General features: G+C 37.8%; 1 protein-coding gene across 1 annotated transcript in view; it reads right to left on the minus strand.

Annotated features, from left to right (window-relative positions):
• Positions 1-290: 290 nt before the first annotated feature.
• NFX1 (nuclear transcription factor, X-box binding 1) overlaps positions 291-23,922 on the minus strand; it is a 57,010-nt gene continuing 33,378 nt past the window's right edge. Inside the window, exons 18-24 of the mRNA XM_071553415.1 lie at positions 23,039-23,140; positions 19,773-19,814; positions 19,303-19,401; positions 17,115-17,181; positions 11,817-11,962; positions 5,244-5,345; positions 291-4,074 (exon numbers count right to left, since the gene is read on the minus strand). Coding sequence (XP_071409516.1) covers positions 3,999-4,074; positions 5,244-5,345; positions 11,817-11,962; positions 17,115-17,181; positions 19,303-19,401; positions 19,773-19,814; positions 23,039-23,140 — 634 coding nt within the window. The 3' untranslated portion in view covers positions 291-3,998. The remainder of the gene's footprint in view (positions 4,075-5,243; positions 5,346-11,816; positions 11,963-17,114; positions 17,182-19,302; positions 19,402-19,772; positions 19,815-23,038; positions 23,141-23,922) is intronic.

The following is a 23,922-nucleotide window of genomic DNA, read 5'->3' on the forward strand; positions in this document are numbered from 1 at the left end:
TAGGTCAGGCTTTTGTTCTTGGAAATGCATGACCTGGCATAGAACTTTCCAGAGGAGGGAAGTTCAAATTATTTTAAATTTCTAATGTTCAAACTGCTGGCTTTTTTGAGTCTTCTTGCCACTTACTCAACTGTGATGGTAAAGTCTGTACATCATACTTCCTCCCACCATTTATCATTCTGTGTTGGTAACATCTAGTGCCCAAAGGGACTTTAAAGTTACATCAGTAACTTCCCCTCCCACCTCCTTTACAGTTGAATGGTCAACAAAAAAACCAAAACAGAGGGACCACCAGTTAAAATTAAACATTTTATTGCCAAGTAGCATTTAGGCTGACATAATAAAGGGGTTTTCAGATAACCAAAATGTACATTTCTATTCAGAATCCTCTCTCCTGTACTTTTGAATTCCAAGAAGATAGCACACTCTCCATTTCCAGCAGAGCCCTCCTTACCTGCTTCATTCTCCATAGTTGCATTCATTTAAAGATCACTTCCAATCCAGGATATCACACCTTTTGTTTCAAAATTTGAGGAAAAGGACTCCACAAATTTCCATTTAAATCTTTACTGTTTCTCTATGATGTCTAAGTCTTCCAAAGCACTGAACTTTCAACTAAGATCTATTTTAGGTTTATAAAGAAAGTAATTTTATATCAGTAACCTGAAAAAATCCAGTAAAATATAAATCTTTCAACAAATAACTTAAGTATTGTAAAACAATTTTACTTTGCTCATTTACTTATGAGGCAGATACTGTACAAAACTGCCACAGAAACAGTGGTATTGAAGTCTACTTATGCATCTGATACAATTTTAGGTTAAACCCACGCACTGAATATTCAGAGCACTTCAAACATGTTAAACAATATAGATAGGCAATAGCAGAGCTCAAATGCCATAGTATCTGCCTATTTTATACACACTTTTAAAAGCACTTCATGAAGTTGCATGAATTCCAACTGACATCACAGAACTGATTTCAAGATATGCTTATTGCAAAGTACTTTTTTCAAATAAATTTACAGGAAACAACATTATTCCTAGGGCTGTGGAAAATTAGTAGCATATCAAAGCTGAAGTCATAGTTCAAGTGATGTCAATAGGATTTTTGCCACTGACTTAATTGATGCAAGGACTTCTTTTATCCACTCATTTTTCTATTGGATAAAAGGTGTAAAGGCCAGCTCAGATTTACAAAATAGCTATTTGGAAAATATTTCCACGAGGCACACGTGCAATATAAAGATGAGTTATCACATATATCAAAACTACAGCCTTTGTCACTATTCCATATGAAAGTCACCGACACGTTGCAGCAAAAGCAAACAAAAACAGAGAGGACAGCACCACTGTTAACCTTTGCTGAATTCCTTCTTAAGGCTATGTAACTGTTCTGGGGAGAAAAATATCAATACTTTCTTTTTGGTATTAGTTTCATGGGTAAACAAACAGTATCATGTTTTGCACCCAGCTATTAAAATGCATTAAAAAAAAGATTTGGTACATGTGACTTCTTCATAACTACAGGTGTGGCCTTGACTTAACATTCATGGAGTTAAGAGGTTAGTGATGGGAAGGATGACGTCTCAGTATGAAAAGATCTAGTAATAATTATCAGACTCAGCTTGAGAAGCTGAAGATTAACTCTGCTTTCTTATTACAAGCAGGGCCAGAATACTTGACTGCTGAACTGCATCTCACCATGGGTCACATTTTTATGTTAAAGCCATAACCTGATAAAAATTCCAAAAAAGCAGAGCTAAATGAAAACCTCCTAAATTTGAAATCAAAGGCATGTGATGTTTTGGCTATAAAAGTTAGTAGGCTTCAGCTTTATTCTATTTATCATCAACTACATCACTTTGGTTCTCTGTAATGTTAGGTCTGACCAACCAGGTGTGCTCCAGTGAGCACGCACCTAACTCAGTTCACTGGACATGTGTACCAGCTCCTGGCCAGAACCTCTGCAGTGTAACATTGTACATTCTCCCTAAAAGGTCTTACAAGCTTGAAATCAGTGCTATATTAACACAGCTCTGAGTTTCAAACCCAGAAATAGCCTTTGTTTGGTCACATTGAGCTGGCACTTGTCTGCAAGCATTGGAACACACACACTCCTCAAATGAAGGGATTGAAGAAATACATTCCTGGAAAGATGTAGAGTAACTTACTTCTTCAGGTGAACTTAGCAAGGCATTACATCTTGTAGAATCAAACCGTAATTTGCTTAAGAAATTAATGGCAATATAAGCTATATTGATTCATTTTTCATTTCTGTGCATAAAGTCCCATAACACCAATTTAAACCACCACCTACAAATTAAAAGTCTGAACACTCCTGATGGTACCTGTTCTACCTGAAGCACTTCAAAACATTTAAGACTGCATTTGTCAAAATGTGAAATAATAAACTCCAAGAGAAATAAACAATAATAGCATGCATTTTAATTTTCACAACATTTTGGGGAACAGATACAGTCTGTGAGTTTGCTGCTCATTCTTTCATGTTTCCTGACCTGTTCAACTGAAGAATAGCCACAGAATGCTTCATAGTTAAGGCTCAGGGTCATATGATAATCCTAAGTGGATCTAAGTACACGTAACTGACTTCTGTTTTCTTGGCAACGAATGTCACACCACAGCAAAGTGAGCCAAGTGAAAATGAAACCAACCCAACACAAGTCATCCACCAGACTGGCTTCTGCTTCATGCTAAGGCCCTTTTAGCAGCAGCCTCTGTTGCTGTAGAGGGGACTCACCTCTAGTGTTAATTATAGCAGCCACAAGGAGCAAGGAAACAGAGTGCATCAGTGTCAGAGTTCCTAAAGTTATTAATACAAAAAACCTTCTCTTCAAGAGAACAGATAAAACTCAAATTCAGAGCTGTACCACCTCTTCTGACCAGGCCTATAATCTCCTCTCCCAGAGAGCTACTCACCTATCTTAACTCAAGATCTGGAAACAATTCACCATCTATGAGATAACTCTTTCAGTGTTTAAACTGTCATCCCATTTTGTTAATGGCATTTCCCATAAAACAAAGATCTTTCATTGTCAAACAGTTTAGGCAGCTGGTCTTAAAAATTTTACAAATATTATTCCAAATCCATGACATACTTAAACCAAACTTCACACATTCATCTTAAGCTTGCACAGTACAGAAAAAAATATAAGTCTCAATAAAACCATGCATAGAACACCAAAATATATATAAAGTCTGATTTTGTTCAAGGTCTTGAATAACGAAGTATAGTAGTAATCTTGTGTTGTATGGTTGGTTTTGTTGTTGTTTGGCTTGGTTTTTTTCCTTTGTTTTTGCTTGCTTGTTCTAACACATCAAATTTGAGATAAAGTAAAGTAAGTCCTAACTCCCCACCTTCCCCAAATGCTGGTTCTTCAGACACCAGAGGAAGTCTGTGCTCTTAATAGGCATTTATGTATATAGTCAAACTTAAATTATATATTTTCTTCCATGTAAAAGAATAACTCAAATTCCCAAATTCACCACATTAACACAAAAGAAGATCAATAAAACATGAAAATACTTTCAGAATTTCCTGACCAGTGTTTTTATCACAGATTATTTCTAGTCCATTTTAATTTGTGTGAGATCTGTCAAAATAAATCTTTGCTATTTATTGTCGTTCTTAATATCCAAAAAATATATTTGATTGCCACCAGTTCTCTTGCTCTAAAGGCATCAATGAAAATATACATCATTCTGACATCACATTAGATAAAAAATTGCACCAAACCCAGGTTTAAAAAGCTATACTACTATTAGGTATTCTGCAGTCACGTAAACTGTTGAAAGGCATAACTTTTTAAACTATCACAATCTAACTTTACATGTTAAATCATGAATATGCTGAACAACTGATCATTTGACAGATAATCAAAAAGCACCTCACACAATAACTCAGTATCTTCACCTCTAAGCTTCTGTATCATAATTGACAGGGTTCTGATACATCTGAATGATTCCACATCAGTCGCTTCAGTCCTGGACATCAAAGTAGTCAATTACTGGCTCTTCTTTTAATGGTTTGGATAAACCAATGTTCCCACTACTCCTGAAATTGTAAGAGTATAGGATGTTATTCACATGCATGAAAAACAAGATACAAAGTAAACCAAAACGACAAACTCCCACACTGTCTTAGCGTGCACAAGGACACTGCACTTTGACATTATGTTTTAACAGAAGTACCCTAAGCTCCAGAAAGCCTTTGTTAACTGACTTTTGGAAAAAACATATACTTTACTACATTAATGTACATCAATATGTGTCTGAATTGATAAAATTTGTTTCTGGGTTTTACCAGAAAATATAATTTTCAATAATTTTGTATTATTTATTACAAAAATGATATTGTACTGAAGACTAAACGTTCAAAATGCCTTTTAAAAAGAAACAGCGAAAGAAATACCGTTAAACTGAGCTGATGATCAAATGTGCTTGCTTTTAAAAGCAAGAGTAACAAAAAATACATGGTAATACCAAATCCAAACACTGTAAACATTTTTTTTCACTAAGTATGAGAACTTCCAAAATATTTTGTAGAATTAAGCACTTCTAGTAATTAAAAATAAATAGCTAAAGCCCTTTATTTAGTTTTGCCACATAACTCCTTTGCATTAATTATGGCCACTGAAGACGCAATCCCACAGAAAGGGAAATGAAGATAAGTACAGATATTGAAAGCTGGCAGGTCACACTAAGCAAAGACTGTTCTATGAAGACTACTCAGCAAGAATCCTTATATATCTATATATCACACTTTCAGTAGTTTTCACTATAAAAATGATAGTTCACCTTTAATAAACTGTGTAGTCGTATCTACACAAGAAAAATACATTTATTATCTGTCCAAATAAATCACACCAGTAAGACATTACTCTTGTACAGAGAATGCTCAAAGGTAAAATAAAAAATGCCAAATCTCCAAAACAGCACTCTCTTCCCAGCTATCTAATATTTATTAAATAATGATTTTAAAACTCCATATGTGTTGTATCACTATCCCTGTATAACACAGCCAATACTGCATTTTCTTATCACTTCATTTCACACTTTCTTCTGTGGAAAGAACATCTTAATGCATGCTGTAAGCTCCAGAGCTGTGTGTGGGTTGGGAAAAAAAAAAAGAAACAGGGCATATAAAGTTGAAGCTCAGGAACATGTTCCTCAGGTAACTCAGCACAAAATTGAAAAATACTGTTATAAAAACAAATTCCTTACTTATCTGTTTGTTTGTAGTGAGGAATAGGAGGTGGAGGCCTGCTCTGCATTTCTTTGTCTAGCACAGAGGTTAAGGTATTGCTTGGACAAATGGATTTCCCTCTAAAGAAAGAAAGGTTATTTAATTCAAGAGGAAATGATATTCATTAAGAAGTTGGCAAAGAGTAATATTTGTAAGCAGAAGTTTTGCTGTCAGAGTTCATAACTATATACTTAAATTATCTATTCATATACTTAATTTTCCAACCATGGAGGCCAACAGTGCACAAAGTACATTTTCATTATCAAGAAGAAGATATCCAGTATTCGAAATGTCTCCTCACAGAATCACAGAATATGTTGAGTTGGAAGGGACCTACAAGGATCCAACTCTTAGCCCTGCATAGGACCATCCCCAAGAATCACACCATGTGTCTGAAAGCAACTTGAGCTCTCTCAGTCTTGGTGCTGTGACCACTGTCCTGGGGAGCCTGTTCAGTGCCCAACCACCCTCTGGGTGAAGAACCTTTTCCTGATATCCACCCTAAAGCTCTCCTGACACAACTTCAGGTCATTCCCTCAGGTCCTGTCACTGGTCACTGACTCCCTCCCCTCTTCCTCTCACAAGATGCAGAAGCAGCTTACTAGATTTGAGCACTGGTACCCAGACTCCTTTTCTGCATTGAAGTGTACAAAACAATCAACTATTAAAATATCAAACTCCCAACACTTAAACTCTAGGTCAACATATATCTGTTCTTTCAGAGCAAAAGATAAAAAATCAGAAGGAACAACTTAATAGGTTAAGTCAGCATCATGAGAACACAGTTCACTGAACCTTCACAACATGCTATCCAAAGCACCATCTCAGACTCTGGCAGTGAGTTGGCAGTAAATCATGTCAAGCTTGCTGATCACTGCCCTCAAAGCCCTGCTAAGCAGCACTCTCCCAGGGACAATGCAGCAACACTGCCTCTTCTGTGTCAGCTAGTCCAGGTGAACCAGATCAGGAAAACAACATTATGCATTAGAGAGAGGAAAGAAAAAAAAATCGGCTCTTTCTACCCTCCACACTAGTTACAATCTATTGTGACTGTGACTGTCACCACACAGCAAAACATCCCACTTGTGCTCGTTCCATCTGCAGTGCAAGGGTCACCCCATGGCTGTGGATACAGGGCAGTATTTCCTGCAGCACAGAAGGACAGTGTGCTTTGGCAGGTACACTTATATGCTTTACACATTTACTGGCTGTGAATCACACACAGCTTCAGTAGGCAGTCTGTGCCAAAGGCTGAACCGGCTGGAGAAAGAGAAAGGATATAAAAAAAATCTGAAAACAAACAATCCCCAACACCCAGGGAAAAAACAGTCCTAGAAAGATTGTTCAAAAAAGGTATCTAACTTTGAAAGTTACATATTGAACAGCAGAAATGCTGCAAAGCAATGGGTTGTGTATTGTTATAATTCCAGAAATGTGCAAGTGTTGAATTCCATGCTTTGCATGTCCTTGGTAATTCATACTTTGTCCCTACATCCCTCACTGCTCTGAGCAGCTGAAATCTCACAGCAGTACAGAGATGAACACTAGTTCTATTTCAGAGCTTACAAAAATGAAGTATTGGTCTTATTTCCATCATACTTTTTTTTTGATGTCTTGTTTCTATCAGTTTGCAAATACAATGGCCCATTTCTGTGATATTGTGGCAACACAGATGAAAAACTCCACCACATTTTCAAGGTAAGTCAGAAGTCCACTAGAAGATGAAGTGGTGATCCCTAAACCCATTTCAGCATTCTTTTAAGCTGAGTACTGTCAGTCTATTCAAATGAACTACAAAATATTCCAAACAAAATCACGAATTAAAACAGTGTCCCTATCTCCTGAACACTGGAAGTGTTTATTATTGGGAAAAAATGTTTCTTGCCATTGACCATAACTTTTTCAATGCTCTATTATGTGTACCTGTACATTCCAACAATTACATTACAGTCCTATCACTTGAGAACAGCCAACTTTCCTCTTGTGTAAAAGAGTGAAAAATTCCTCCTCTTCTTTATCTCCAGCCCTGCCATATCAAGCCAAATGCTCACACTTTCATTTCAGTTACATCTCAACTGTAGAGTTCTACCTGAGAAAAATAAAAGTAGATGTGAGAGTATTTTATTGTGTTCTTCCATTTTTATAAACTGTGATGTGCAAAAACCTAGAAAGCAAATTGTCTGGAGGTAAATAAGCAAAGAAAAGAAAGGCTATAAAGGTCTTCTCCAAGTAAAGTAAGGTATCTGCCCTTACTCTAAAACATCAGACTAAATCTTGCTTGTGTAGTAAAAAAAAAAAGAAAATAAATGAGGGCTTAGAACACATGTGCACTAATTTCTACAATCAGCTAAAGAAGAAATCTTATTGAAAAAAGAATGTTCCTGAATTTCAAGGAAGTAAATCAGCAGCTCTGCCCTAAAGTTAAGTGTTCCCAGGATATGGAGGGTTAATGTAGCAAACTTTTAAAAATTAGGAGGGATCAAAGCCTTGTGGACAGTCAGAGATGAGACTGGAACCAAATTTGCTTTGGTCACATCAAGGCCTTGACTTATTTTAGCTTTGATAAAATTTATCATTCCTCCAATAAAAAGCACAAGAGATACACAACAGACTGTTAAGCCATGAAACAACAGAAGCTTTAGAGACAAAATTCTATCAACTCACACTCCAGCAAAATGTACACCACTCCCTGAATACCTTGGTGACACGTGGGACAAAACCAGACTGACTCAAATTCCCCTAAAATTCTGTGAATATTTTTATTGAATGGTTGAGGAAAAAAAACCCCAGAGAGATGAAAGTCACATTTAGCTCACGTGGAAAAAACCCAAACAACTGAATTCAATTAAATAGACATCCAATGGGAAAAAACCCACTTTGTCTAATTAAGTACCAGAAATAAGAAAGAAAGCAGACTCTTCCTAAAGTGTAATCAGTTGTAACAGAACAGTGGATATGAAAACAAAAGGCTCTGCATGTATTTTGGACATTTTGATAAGAAAGTTGCCATTCTTCATTTCCTTAAACTATTCTCAAAGTAAGGAAAAAAAGACAACTGCCTACCTCAAGCAACAGAGTTGAGATGACAAATTTTTAACAGCAGTACAGGGAAAGTAATAACATAAACTATCTGCTAATTTTAAGGCAGTGCTAGTGCTGACAGGATGGCCTGCTGTATAAAACTGAATTGTGAAAATCAGGACTAACTTTATCTTCTGGAAGGTCAGTTTTCGTAAGTACAGGATGGACCAGCATTGATCTGTTTTGGTATAAATTACTACAAAATTCTTTGCCACTAATCTGTCCAGACTCACTCCATGTAGTTTTGCAAAAGTGATCCATCAGTTTTCAGACAGAGCAGATTTTTGTCAAAAACTGATACAGTTTGGGTGGAATAATGAAACAAATGGGTCTCAGACAAACTCCTGATTGTCTAGACTTCACAGATTCTGTGTCATAAGCTGTCCAGAAGCATCACATACCATTTGCAGCGCAATCAATGTCGACATTTAAAGGTAAAAAATATTTGGAGAAAGATACAGCTCTTTTCTGAAACAGGAGATTGCTGTTATAACCACTTGGGATTATTTGTACTTAAATTGCTTTAAAATTCTTAGAAGTTGCAGGTGTAGAGATGCAGCCTTGCAACAGGCCTTTGTGTTCAAAAAGGAGGGTAGGGAGAAACATCTTTTTCCTCATGGCAGAGGATAAAATTTCTAGAGAGTGAGGGGTGGAATAAAAGTCCCTAAAGAAAAAAGAGTACCTTCAGGAAGTCATCAGAGTTTCTGTCAAATTGAATGTGAATTTATTTCAGATACCAGAAAGGCTGTAGAGACAGTTAACTTATTAAGTAAAATGAATTTGTACAGAATCACAGACTATTCTGAGTTGGAAGGGATCCACAAGGATCATTGAGTCCAACTCTTCAGTCAATGGACCACATAGGGGATTGAACCCATGACCTTGGCATTACTACAACCAAGTTTTAACCAAGTGAGCTAAGTTAAGTACTGAAACATGCACAGGTAGACTTAAAGAAGCCACCAAAGAATAATTTTGTTTCCTCAGATCATATAATTTTCTTTCAACCCTGCCACAGACATGTATAGTTTTTTCCTTCTGTGATGCAACAGTCATGATCTGAGAAGGGTGTTCCTTGCCATTAAAGGGGTTTTCACTTCTTTAGGTCTTTGAAGTGCTAGTCTTGTATAGCCTTCAGCAAGGTAACCACTCCTGAACAGTCTCCAGACTGACCTCACTGAAAGCAAATAAAATCCTGTGTGAAAAAGAATAATACAGAACACGCCAATGAGACTGTGGCAGGATGTGGCTTTCTCGTGGGAACCATGTGGGACTCTGTCACCTTACTGAAAAGACCCTTGTTCATGAGGATAAACTGACCCTAATGTTCTTCCTGGAAAGAACAGGAAAGGATGGGTCTTACAGGGGTGCCTGCTCTCCAAAACACTTCCAGGATGTCTCAAGTCCATATATGCTGCTTTAACAGGCTCTGGAATCAGTTATTTGGAGAAAGAAGAAATTCATATGAGTAAAAGACCAAAAAACCACTGACAGGTACAGTGAAGCAAGTGTATCCTTGGAGAGGAAAGCTTTACCCTTTTCACCATAACAGTTCTGGACATTACCTCTGAAACTAGTTCAGCAATAATCTGGTATTGCAACAGCTCAAAAGATGGTGACTGCAAAGATGACCAGCAGGGAAGCACAGAGAAGGACACTCGTTAGGGGTCTTACACTTCAAATAACACCACAACTGTAATTCAGATCAACCTTAACAGTCAATACTGGGAATAATCTTCTCTGGTTACACATGGGCAACACCGTACATCAGTGATTCTAATGGTGATGGGGCAGGAGCTGAGGGCAAAGCAGGTTTTATGGTGTTTGCTCCTAGATATCCAGAAGAGGAAGAAACCTGGTTGGAGGAAGCTCTCCTAGCACCAAGGAGACTTTCTCACTCCTCTGCCCTACCTGAATGGTGATGTTACCATTTCAATGCCACAATGGTAGAGAGTGAAGAGGAGGAATGGTCTTTTTGCCTGAGTTAATTTGAATTATCTGTACATGAAGGAACTCAAGACAGAATCCACAGGGAATGCTAAGAACAGAATGAAACAAAACCATTTTGACTTTCCAGTGATTACTGTCTCCTGGAATTGAAGAAGCCATTGTGAAACACTCAAAAAATATCACCATGGAACTTGAGCTATCACTTGTCTGAGGCTATATTTTTTTTATGTCTAGAAGAAGTGGCAAATAAAAAGACAATGAAAAGAAGCTCTGGATGGATCCGCTGCATTAAGAAATATTGCTATGCAGCTGAAGAATATTCTTAGTAGAGCACTAAGTGTCTTTTAAGAGTGGCAGCGATGAAACAGAAGCACATGCATTCTGCACAGTATGCTATTCCCTGAACAACACAAGGGGAAGAGCAAGTGTGCAACCTCTTCTAAAACCATAGAGGGCCTCCAGCTCTCAGGTTACAGGATATTCCTTTGCTTTTAAAGGATAGTCATCTGCCCTCCTACTTTTTCTGACATTGTATCCTCTTGACTAATTTCTCAACCCATTACCCCCATCAATTTCTTTTTCTTAGATAAGCTCTTTCAAATATCATCTTTTCTCTTCCCTTACTACAAACAAAAAGTATCTTACATTGTAAGATCAAAGTGATGTTCTATCTCTCTTGTAAGCAATCAAGACTGTAACTAAGCTACCAATGAATGAACAAGGTCAGGAACAGCTCATGGCTCTCAAGTAGCACAGAAGGTGACAGGTTTCTTATGACTAAAGTCAATTATCTGCAGGTAAGAAAAACTGGTTGTCAAAGAATCACAATTTGACAGTGTTAATATGCTGTTGAGTGAGGAGCAGAATCAACAAAGCCCTGGTACTGGAAGTCTTCCCATACAATATCTCCAGAGCAATCCCCCTGCTTTTCCTGTAACTGTATTTCCTTCATTTTCTTTTCTAATATGAACTGCCTTCTGTGAATCTTCTCCAAATTATTTCCATTTTTGCTTAGAAATCTCTTCAATTTGCAGTAATTCCAGCTCCTCGTTTGTCCATAGATTAAAGAGGGAGTATACTCTGTGGCAGGTTCACACAGATGAAGAACAAATATATTACAATAACCAGATTTTTTTCAAAGGTGATGCAAATTTTAAGTATGATTTCTCAACCCATCAATGAGTTTTCATAAAGTGTTATTACATGTATTATCTTTGATACTTCCACCAAATTTTGCTGATGACAAAAAGTTACTACAAAGATGAATGGAAAATAACCTTGCAAAGTATTTCCTTGGCTTTTTTATTTCTAATTGTGGTTTCTTCCCTGAGGATGTACCTGAGTAGTGGAAATAGAAGCCCATTAAACTATCAATTAAAAAACTGCTTTAAAAGAGTTTCTACTGGAAATTACTATATTTTTCAAATTGCATTGTAAATAAACTCATTTTGGCAAGTGAGAAAAATATCCATTACTTAAACTATACCTAAAAGATTTGAAAACAGTAATGAACAACATACTTCACTGCAGTAATAACAACATTGCGCTTTGGTTCGTTGTCGTAGCTCACACTTTCAATGCCATAAACCTGAGCTAATTCGTGGATGATTCTGCGGTGGTCTCTGTTCATCGGTGGGTAACAGTGACTCTTCTTTGTATGCTTGCCCTGAATTCAAGAAAAAAGGTTAAGAATAAAAAAAAAGGTCAAGTTTTCCTTCAGGCAAGCCAAGGGAAAGAAAACAAGAAAAAAGAAGTGTTTCTACTTCCAAAATTTTGCTGCTATGACATAATTAGTACCACAAATTGCTAAGACCTCAGTATTGACAGAAAGCTTATCTGAAAATATCCATTTAATTATTAAACATTGAATTATAAGTTCTCTATTGTTTCCATCACCTCAAAGTATACACATACCCACACATGGATATCTTTTAAGTTTGAAATACAAATCCTCGTTGTAGTTATTATATTGACATTCCAAAGCAGCCATACAAAATTATTTTTATTTGAATTTTTATTTTTCAAAATGATCTGCCAATTTGCATGAGATTTAACTTTATTTTTCAGACTGGCTTTGCAGAGCACATATTGCAGATAGCTACAAAAGTGTCAAATTTATCAATCACTTCCCTCTACCAAAGGAACAATTTATCTGCAAAATCCTGTTTAATGGCACAAACAGATTCTTTATCAAATAAAAGACCAAAGTTCTACTTTTAATTTCAGTTAACGAAGACTGATAATGCTTGAGTGCCATGATCTAGTAAATGGACTGGAGCTGGACCAAGGGTTGGACTCGATGATCTCGGAGGTCTTTTCCAACCCAATCAATTCTATGATTCTATGACTCTATGATTCTATTTGACATTGATTACTAAATAAATAGTAAAAGAACAAATAAAAAAAGCAGGACCCTCTGCAGGGCCCCACAAAAAAATAGACAGTCCTGCCCTGCCCTTAATGGGATGGATCACTTTGTAACAACAAATGCACATGAGGACGAGTCACTCAGTGCTTCAGTCTGCTCCAGGGACTCAGGACTCTGCATAAGCTCCTGCATTGGTTATCACCATCAAAGTCTCCTAGGTCTTTGGCTCTACAGAGAAGGTTCAAGGGGATGAAAAACTACCAGTAGTAGAACAAGTTTGAGTCAGGGACTTCTAGAGAAATCTCAGCCCATATAAGTTCCTGAGATTGTAGGCAGTGCATGTAAGGGCGCGGAGAGACCAGGATTGATGCCCCACTTTCCATCATCTCTGAAAGACTGTAAAGAATGAGGTAGGAACCCAATGACTAAAGAAAGATAATTGTTGCAACTGTATTAAAAAAAAAAAGAAACAAAGTCCAAGAACTAAGGACTGATCAGCTAAAATTCAAATCCATTTTCAGGTACATGAAGAAGGTCCCTGGGAATAGTAATGTGGATTTATGAAAGGTCAGCCACCTAAATTAATGTAAGGACCACCACATGTGATAGAGCAAGTCATCAGGAGTACATCGCAGCTATTCTGAAAACAGAGGGCTAATATCTGTCTCCTCTTAGTTTGTAGAAGTGCTAAGTTACAAACAGTAACTGGACCAGAAACTGGTCAACCATTTCCACTAAGTCTTCAGGGTAATCACATGCTGACAGGATATAACCTTTACTTTGCAATAACAGTAATAAATCTCCCAGTTGTTACAACACCTCCAGCATACACAGAAGCATTTGAACAGAACATTAAGCTTATTGGAATTCATCAGGTAACTGTTGGGTTTCCCTATTGAAGACTTCATGAAAGAATGACCTTTTATCTGCATTTGCATGATAACAAGCTTCAAGGTTTGTGCCACTTGCCTTTGGTGTTCAGAGAGAAATCTCCTCCCTTTTGAAATATAACTTGATTTCTGAGAACATCTCATACCTTATGCAATTACCTACAGCCTGAGGGGTAGGATGGTACAGGACTGATCCTTGACATACTGAATTGTCATGTGGACCTGATGGGTTCATCCTGATCAAGATAAAAGCTAAGTGAACAGCAGGTAATTCTACCTTTAGGTCAGATTGGAAAAAGATTGTCACATGTGGTTTGTTTTCATTTTTCCTTCTCATCTGTAGATGCTCCTTAACTGACATCAATTGTCTGCTTTATAGGATCATTATTTAATAAAATTGCTTTTCACTGAGAACTAAAGCACTGGAGATGCTCTTGAGCTCTCTGGTACTCTTGTTCTGGCATATTTGATGTCACTAATAGGTTGTATATTGCAAATTCAAGACCTGTGTTGCCCTCTTTTAATATAATTATATATTGTACTTTGATATTAGTACTAGTATATATTTGGTATATGCAGTTACATGTAGAAATATATATCTGTGTACAAACTCCTGTTCATATGTACATATTCTGTGTATGATAAAGGTAGTGTATAAAGGAATATGTAAAATCAGATCACCATAGGCAACACAACACTGGGCAAATTATTCTTGGTTGATAACAAACAACTGCTCTATGCATCTACTTCCAAGTGTCCGAGGTTGGAGAAGCCTGAGTATAATTAGTATAATTTGCATCTCAATGAAAAAGAAATTGAGCAAAAGGGGGCAGGAGACCTGCATGGATGAACTAGGAACTCCTATTAATGCTCAAGCAGGAAATACACAGGAGATAGAAGCAGCGTCAGGCCACTTGGAATAAATATAAGTAAGTTCTCAGAGTAAGTAGAACAGAGACAAGGAAGGCCAAGGCCTTCCTTAAATCTGACCAAGGATATCAAGGACAGTAAAAAGGGCTTCAAACATATTGATAACAAAAGGAGAACTAAGGATAATATAGGCCTGCTCCTAAACAGAGTGTGGACCCTGATAACAGAGGAGGCAGAGAAGCAGAGTAACTGATAAGAATGTCTAACCCCGGAGAGCAAGGTAAAGGAATTTTGGAAGGAAGACTTTCCCTCAGTCAAGAAGGATTGGAGTTAGCAAACACTGAGGCAAACTTGATATCCACGAGTCCATGAGCCCTGACAGGATGCACCCACAACTGTTGAGAGAGGTGGTGGACATCGTAATGAGGCTGTTTATGACCATCTTTGAGAGGCCATGGCAGTCAGGAGATACACCTGAGGACTGAAAGAAAGCAAATATCCCCCCTTTAGTCTTTCCTAAAGGGGAAGAGGAAGGACCCCAGGGAACTACAGGCCAGTCAGATTCACCCCAGTCTCTAGAAAGGTGATGGAAACAGCTCATCCTGAAAGTCATCTCTAAGCACAACGATGACAAGAAGGTGAGCAGGATTAGTCAGCATGGATTCACCAAAAGGAAATCATGTGCTTAACCAACCTGACTGTATGATAAAACAACTACCTGGATGGATGAAGAAAGAGCATGAAATATTGTATCCCCAGACTTCAGCAAGGTTTTTGCTATCTCCTGTGACACTCTCATAGGTAAACTTAGGAAGTGCTGACTGCATGAGTGGACTGGGTGAACAGCAGACCTCAGGGGCTGAGATCAGTGGCACAGCATCTAGCTGGAGGTCTGTAGCTAGCAGTGCTCCCCAGGTGGCAGTATTGGCTCCAGTATTGTTTAACTTGTTCATCACTGATTTGGATGAAGGGGCAGAGAGACTCCTCAGCAAGTTCACTGATGCTACAAAACTGGGAGGAGTGGCTGATACCTCTGAGTGTTGTGCAGTCCCTCAGAAGGATCCTGACAGGCTGGAGGGATGGGCAAAGAGGAACCTTCTGAAACTCATCAAAGGCAAGTCCAGGGTCCTGCACCTGGGTAGGAATAACCCCATGCACCAGTACAGGCAGGGGGATGACCTGCTGCAAAGCAGCTCTGCAGAGAACTTGAGGGTGCTGGTAGGCAACAAGCTGTCCATGAGCCAGCAGTGTGCCCTTGTGACAGCCCAATTGTATGCAGGAGCTGCACTAGGAAAAGTGTGTCCAGCAGGTTGTGGCAGGTAATAATGTCCCTCTACTCAGTCCAGGTGAGGCCTCACCTGGAGTACTGTGTCCAGTTCTGGGCTCCTCAGTACAAGAGACATGGGGCTCCTGGAGTGAGTCCAGCAAAGGGCTACAAAGATGACAGCAGATTGGATTACATCATGAGGCCAGGCTGAAAAGATCTGGGCCTGTTTAACCTCGAAAAAAGATGACAGGGGGGATTTTATTTATCATTATTTATTTTGTCTATAAGTGTCTCAAGGGAGGCTGTCAAGAGGATGGAGCCAGGCTCTCCTTGGTGGTGCCAACCAATAGGCAAAGAGGCAACAGGCAGAAAATGATGCACAGGAAGTTCCATCTGAACATGAGGAAGAATTTCTTTAATGTGCAGATTACAGCATTGGAACAGGTTGCCCCGAGAGGTTGTGGAGTCTCCCTCACTGAAGATATTAAAGAACTGTCTGGATGCAATCCCATGCAATGTGCTCTAGGATGGCTCTCTTTGAGCTGGGAGGTTGGACTGAATGATCCCACTGTAGCACCTTCCAATTTTACCTATTCTGTGCTGACTAGAAACAGATGGGACTGTTTTTAGACTTTCATTCCCATGTTGAAAACGACAGGCAAGAACATTAGACAGATGTACAAGCATAAAGATTGTTTAAGAAACATCATATATAATTTTTTGAAGGAATAAAGTTAAGGAACTGTCTTCAGGGCCTAGAGGGAAAGAAATTAATGCTTTCTACAGAAGGTTAGCTCCTTCTTAGCTAAGGGCAACTGAGGATAATATAGCCTACACTGTCCTTTGAACCACATCTACTGGGTCTTTTGTGATGCAGCAGCAAGCCAGGAGTATGCTAACCTGACAGACATGAAGGTGATACCACTGATAAACATATCATTGTGCCTGTGGTATCAGTCTTTCTAGGTATACTGGAATCTGACAAACACTCTGGTTGAGTCTAAGCCTCCTTACAAGGAGGAGGACAAGCTCACACACTGCCAAATGCAAAAAATTTGTATCAAAAAAATTGTGAGCAAGTTCCACTACAGGGATCAACAGTACCTTAGGCTTTCCCTCTCAGACTCTTTAAACATCATCTTTGACAATTAATACTTTATTAATGAAGATCCAAAAATTAATGATAATCCATTGATGCATTAAAGCCTAGTACTGCTTGAATGTTTAAACAAAGTTTGTCACCAAAGGGATCCTGAACTATTAAGTCTTCTAAAATTTTGTTCTTTTTACAATTAAACGGTGCACTACACTGGGGCCCAAACAGATCCAGTGTCAACTCATAACAATTAGTATTAATAAAGTTTAGTAATATCAAACTAAACTGCTTCTTAGAGTAAGTCATACAGAATATCTGAATACTGACCTTATTCACAGCTTCCACAAGCATTCGCATTTCCTTCTCAATGTCACTGACAAATTTTAAATCCTTCCTGCAAGAACAGTGTTCTAGGTTAACAAGGCAAGAGAGTGTACAAAGATACAATCTTCATTTTTTCTAACTTTTTTTTCAACAAGAACAAAATTCAAGAACTTAATTGACTGAAGTAGAAGATTCATTTACATTAAAAAATTGTTATTGTGTCATCACTATTACAAAAATAATTATTTTCCCTTCAACCATTAGAACCCAGAATACAATTCTATTACATGGCTCTGTCTGACAATACAATTCTACACTTTCAAATTGATAATGTAGATTTCAAAATTGCCATTTCAGTGTTTTTAAATTACTTCTTATTAAGGCAATTTACTAAATTAGAATACGTGGTGAGAAATAGAAATGGGGATGGGATAAACAGAGTGGACTTTTCCAAGACAGAAGAAAAGTTCACTGACTTTGGTCCCCAACCCACTTAGCACAAACAACTAATAAGAACACAAAAAGCAGTCTAAGGCTACTTGGAAGCAATCAAAATGTTCTTGATGTAAGATATTAGAACCATTGTTTTTGTACCTAGCTGCATCATAATACTTCAAGTCTTTTATATAAGGGTGAGATTTGTGCTGTGTTCTTAAAGCTCATAAAGCCATAGCTTTACAAAGTGCAGGCTGCTGCTCTTGTACAGAGATCTATGTTAATACAAGGAGAAACTAATTTTTGTTAAAGACCAGATAAATGAAATCCAGTAATGCAATGTGCAGAGTAATTGACTTGAGGACTTTCAAAAGCTTTTGCTTTAGCTTTGTGCTTTAGCTGTAAGAATAGCCTTGGTATATTAGTTTATTGTGAATTACCAGTATAAAGTGGCTACAAAGGAAATGCGAGTAAAATCAGTGAAAGAATAAGAAGAGGAGGAGTGTGGAAGCATTAAGGCTACTTTTCAAGGTAGCTGTTTCACCATTTGGAATACAGTCCATGACCCTGGCCAGTTGTGTTCAGAAAAGATGAACATTGCACTGTGGGTGGTGGTTGGCAGAAAGGCAACATAGAATTGTACTCTCAAAAAGCACAGGAGAGTACACACACATCATGCAAGATTTTGACTTTCTTGCTGTATTGAAAATGTGCGCTGTGCTTTTCTGAAAGAGGTAAAGCAAAACACGTTAAAGAGAATAATCCTTATAAAATAGCACTTTTAAGTGCAAATGGTAATAAAACAGCAGTTCCACAATGAAATCATTCAGTTCCTATTTTGCAGTAGGCTCATTAGTTGACAGTAAAGGAAGAGGTGACTTACTCTTAAATCCTGTGTGGTTACTTATGTAAAATTCCCCATTTATATCAACACATCAGCAAATTAAAAAAAGGATTTTTAAGCAGAAAACATCATTACAAACCCAGGAAATTTATGCAGCATTAGGATACTGAAGCAAGAACAAAACAGATTAAGCTGTTCTAAAAAACTTAGACCCATTGAAAACTAATGCCCTGCCTACAAACACACCCACAAGAGTAAAAACTTCTTGGATACACATCATTTAAGCATCTCCTTAAAGAAGTGTCTGATCCCTCCATGTCACTCCAGATTGCACAGTATTTATTGGTGTGATGCTTTTGGTATTAGCTTGATTTCATATTGCCTCGTTTAAGATGTTTCAGTCTGGCATCCCTCTTTGCAGTCGCACTGGCGTAGGCTTTGCTCTGCATCAAGTATTTTATTAATTCCACCTCCTCATTTTTAAAACATATGCAATAAGGCACACAAAAAAATGGATGAGACTGGAGGAGGGAAATGATGTCAGGCTACAAGAGCATATTTCATTACTCAGCCATCACTTGTCTTTGTTTTGAAAAGTTTATAAGGAGCACTGAGATGGAGGTTGTTCTGTGTAAAAGCAGTAGAGATGTGGGAAGTACAGGTACTGCTTCATAGTAAGGATGATGAAAAATGATGTTCCCATTCTAAATCTGGTCCTGTTACAGAACAAAGCAGCCTGTCAGGCACTTTTTATGCCTCATTTTGGAGGTCTTGAGAAGTGTTCATCACCTCCTTTGCCTCAATTGCCACCTATTGCCAAGGTGGTTATTTTTACAAGAGTAAACAGAACTATTCAGCATTTCTCATCTTGCTCTCAACACCTATGGCACCTGCCATCACTATGACACATACCTTGCATCTTCTTTTAAAAGGTCACTGTACTTCGGTCCAGAAGAACGGATGTTAAAAGGATCAGAATTATCATCTATTTCAAGAGCTTCAGCAAGACGCCTAAATTTGAGGGCAGAAGGAAAAAACCCAAAACATAACAAAAAACACAAGCAAACAAAAATAAACTCAAATCCCCCCAACCTTCCACACATGTTGTCATCGAAGAGTAAAATTACAGGTTACTACTATAAATGAACAGCTTGCAAAAGATATGGTCTGTACATTTGAAACTACTCATTTAAAACTTTTCCCTAGCATATTCTAGCAAGATCTCAGACAGTTCAATATAGATCCCTAGAACACAGGAATCATCTCCACATTGGTCTGTTCTCTAATTCATGCAGGCAAGGATTTTTTCCCACATAGCATTAACGTTCTCAATCTGGACTACTTCCAAGAAAAAAATAAAAGCAAGTAAGTTAATTGCCCACCTGTTCCTCTGAAGGGCTAAGCATTCTTCATCACATTGCAACCTAAATTATGAAAGAAAATACAAATTATGAAAGAAAATACAAAAATCACTGCTGCTACTCATGCTTTTCAAACTGTAGCTTTGCTGGTGTCATAACAGTCTAAAGAAGTAAGAAGAGTGTGTGAGAATAGTTTATTGTATTAGAACACATAGTAGAGATACAAATAAACAAACAAGCAACAATCAAAGATCTTTGACCACACAACCCCTTCTCCAGGTCTTAAACAGGAATAACAATTGCCAAAGTCGTGTAGAAACTGAGAAAAAAGCTTCTGAATTAGGTGTTATTATATTGGTAAATTTCAGCATTTGAGAAAAGAATGCAGTTGATACAAGCATTACGGGGATGCTAAAAAAGGACTGGAAATCAGCAAAGGGAGATGTCACAGAGTCATTCCTATGAATCAGAAAAAATTATCAGCCAGGAAAAAGGGGAAAGTAAGATATGCATATGAACAATTATGATGAATCATAAAAATCAGTATTTCAACCAAACCCCTAACTTCTAGTGTCAGCAGTTACAAATTTCAGTTTTCTGTGTCATCTTTGCAAGGTATTTTATGATTTTATTTTGAGGGATTAAAATGTCAGAGAAGAATAAGGAGTTCTTCAGAATTTCAGTGGCAGTTACAGACTTCTTCCCCAAAGACTGCACAAGTTAATGAATTCTGTTGGTAATAGTTCCTTAAATTAAAAATCTGCAGGGGAAACTGGTTGATTCAGTTTGGAGACACACAGCTCCAGGATCCAGAACTTCTGATGCCTTTTCAAAGGGGACAGAAGAAAGTAACATACTTGCTCTCTAAGATCAACCTGGTAAAGTCATTTGAAGAATTATTTTCTCCTTCTCTAAAAGACGAATAGAGCCAGTTTACAGAAGCTACTCTAGGTCTGATCAAATTTGTCACAAGAAAAACCCCAAACCCTAAGAAAAAACCTAAAGAAATTTAAGTATCTTAAGTACCACCACCTACTTTCCCCCTGCCCCAGTATCTGGTAGATGAAAAGGAAGCAGAAAGGAGAATACTTCCTCTGACTGTCCATGAATAAAGGCTACCTGCCATAGTTTAGATACTGTATTAGGAAAGATCTGCACAAAGAAAAGTCATCCCTGGTAATTTCAACTGTTCAAGGAAAGGGCAGTGCTTGTCTACACAGAAAGATGTGTGACAGTGACTAAAACACAATTTATATCAGACATTGCAAAGGCTGGAACACCAACTGAGACATTGGTGCATTATTTGCCTCCCTGGCAAGTATACAGCTGTTAGGACAGACAGGCAGCTTCACTAGCTGAAAACGTCACCCCTCTCTTCTTCTTCCAACCTGCACCCCCATTCTCCCTGCCAAGTTCTAGCACTGCCAAATGGTAACTTTTTTAAACAGCGACTTTTTTGGGAGAAGCAAAAGTGGACTTCATATTGAGTACATTTGTATGTGGTTGGTATTGTGAGACAAACAAAGCTCAGTCTGGGTAAAGCAGAAATTATTCTACAGGAATACTAGAGACAAAAATGAATGTTTACATTTCGTATTTCTGAGTATTCAATTAATTGAAACAAACAGAGTACGCTAAAAAAAAGAAGAATCATAGAATCGATTGGGTTGGAAAAGATCTCCGACATTATCAAGTCCAACCCTTGGTCCAACTCCAGTCCCTTTACCAGATCATGGCACTCAGTGCCATGTCCAATCTCATTTTAAAAACCTCCAGGGATGGGGAATCCACTCCCTCTCTGGGGAGCCCATTCCAGTACCTGATTACTCTCTCTGGAAAGAATTTGTTTCTGATCTGCAACTTAAATTTCCCCTGGCAGAGCTTGAGCCCGTGCCCCCTTGACCTATTGCTGAGTGCCTGGGAGAAGAGACCAGCCCCCACCTGGCTAGAACTTCCCTTCAGGTAGTTCTAGACAGTGATGAGGTCACATCTGAGTCTCCACTTCTCCAGGCTAAACAATCCCAGCTCCCTCAGCCTTTCCCCATAGGACTTATGACTCAATTACTATTTCTTACTGGTATCTTTCTTATACTATGCTTATACAGTACTGCCATCATGCTCTTTAAAGTTGTATGCAGGAACTGGTACAGCTCTCCCTCTTTCACCTGGTTTTCTCCCCTCACTTTTTTCTGAAGTCTGACACTGTCTAAACTAGAACAAAGCCAGAGACCGGGACGAGCAGGTGATCCCTTGTATCACCTTGCTCATACATTCAGAGTTATAAATATTTCAATGTAGAAAATTATCCAAAAGCTTATGGTAATAATATGCCTCAATTTCATAGTCTAACAAACAGAAAAGAATGACTAGCAAAAGATCTTGAAGTATGCTGGCATTAATCTTTGATACAGGAAGTCAGGAAGGAACTGTATGGGCAATGTCACGATTTTGACTTTACACAATAAAAAGGAACATTAGATTTTAACACACATAACAGAGTGACTCTGAAATAATAAAATTCAATATAAAAAAGGAGACATGGTAACAGAAATAAACTAAAACCAGAGATTAATGACTTCAATGGCAAAGACTTCAGTAATTCAATTTTTTGATGGAAGGATGCTGAAGGAAGTTTACAATTTCATACAGAAATAATATTAAAAGTAAAAGGATAAGTTATTCCAATCCTGAGGAATATCAGGAGAAACAGAAAATCAAATTTAAGTCACAAGTGGTTTTGTGACTTAAAATCAGATTTGCAGTGCCAGCCAGGATGAGAACACCGAAGCACCAATCAAACTGAAATACAAACGTAAAAATCTAAAAAGGGTAAGAGAAAAATATTATAAATAGTAAGATGAAGACTACAAGAAAACACAGCCTATCAATTACTCAGAAAGGAATGCTGGATGCTGAAATAGAAGATAGCAGCAAAAAGTGATACTGTCTAGAAATCCAGAAAAATAAATCCAGAGGAACTTCAAGGAGTTGTCTTGGTAGAAAGAAATTCTTCAGACCACAGTTGTATTGCTCCACACATAATTACAACAACCAACCAGACAGTAATAGAGAACTCATTCTACATGAAAGCAAAGACATGAATTGCTAAGGAATTGCAAAACACTCTTTTAGCAGTATTGGTAAAGTAAGAGTCAGGCTATACAGGAAGACTGCAAGCCTTCATATTACAGCTGGCATTTTGATCACCACATTATGCACTTTGCATGTCATTTATGCTTCAGGTACACACAAGGGCTTCAAACATGTTTTTACATGTACCTCCTTACCTGGCTTGCTTCATTTCTTTTTTCGTAATAAGCCTACTGATCTCCACTGAATCCCCAAGCTGCAGATCTGTTAACTTGGTGGCTATAGATATAGCAGCTATTCTGAAAAAGAAGAACATCAGATTAAGTTTGTGGCAACACATAAACCTCTGTAAATGTGTACAAAGGTGCAGATGTAACCTCCAAGTGGAAGAAGTAAGACAGACTGGCTGTTTAGTCATCATATTACAGAATGGGACCCTAGTTCCACACCACCTAGTTTTAGGAGTCTAATCCAGCTATGTAAATTAAGCTGTTACACTCTTCTCCCTCAAGAAGTAGGAGCAAATCTAACATGCTTCCTAAGCAAGTCTAAACTAGGCAAAGTGAATATTCTTTCTCCTTACTTACTTAATTTACAAACTACAGTTGACCATAAAGCTTTAACTGCCCTTTTAACTTTTATGTGATTCTCCCTAACTGTTTGCAACTAAAATCTGTGAAGTGAATTTATAAAGTACTTAGAAATTTGCTTAGGAAATATGGATGATACAATCCATCAGGAAAGAGCAAAATGCCTACTGAGACTGTTACTGTTTTCTTTATAAAGATTCTTCCTGTCAATAACAAGTCTTCTTAGTCTCATTTTCTTGCTAAAATTTGTATAACTAAAATATACAGTAATTTTTTTGTGAAATATCCCAAAAAATTTTCAAACAAATTCCAAAACTGGAATAGTCTTTCCTCTGAACTAGCTTTTCGGTTAAATTCAGATAAAGGGATATGATTGTATGTTTTGCATCATATTAAGAGAACTAATCATCTATCAAAAAGTAGGATAATCATATTAAGTAACACTTAAATGCACTGAGAGGCACCCTCAGCTTCATATTTAAGAGGTGGTG

Source organism: Pithys albifrons, chromosome 4, assembly GCF_047495875.1.
Source record: "Pithys albifrons albifrons isolate INPA30051 chromosome 4, PitAlb_v1, whole genome shotgun sequence".
Taxonomy (NCBI): Eukaryota; Metazoa; Chordata; class Aves; order Passeriformes; family Thamnophilidae; genus Pithys; species Pithys albifrons.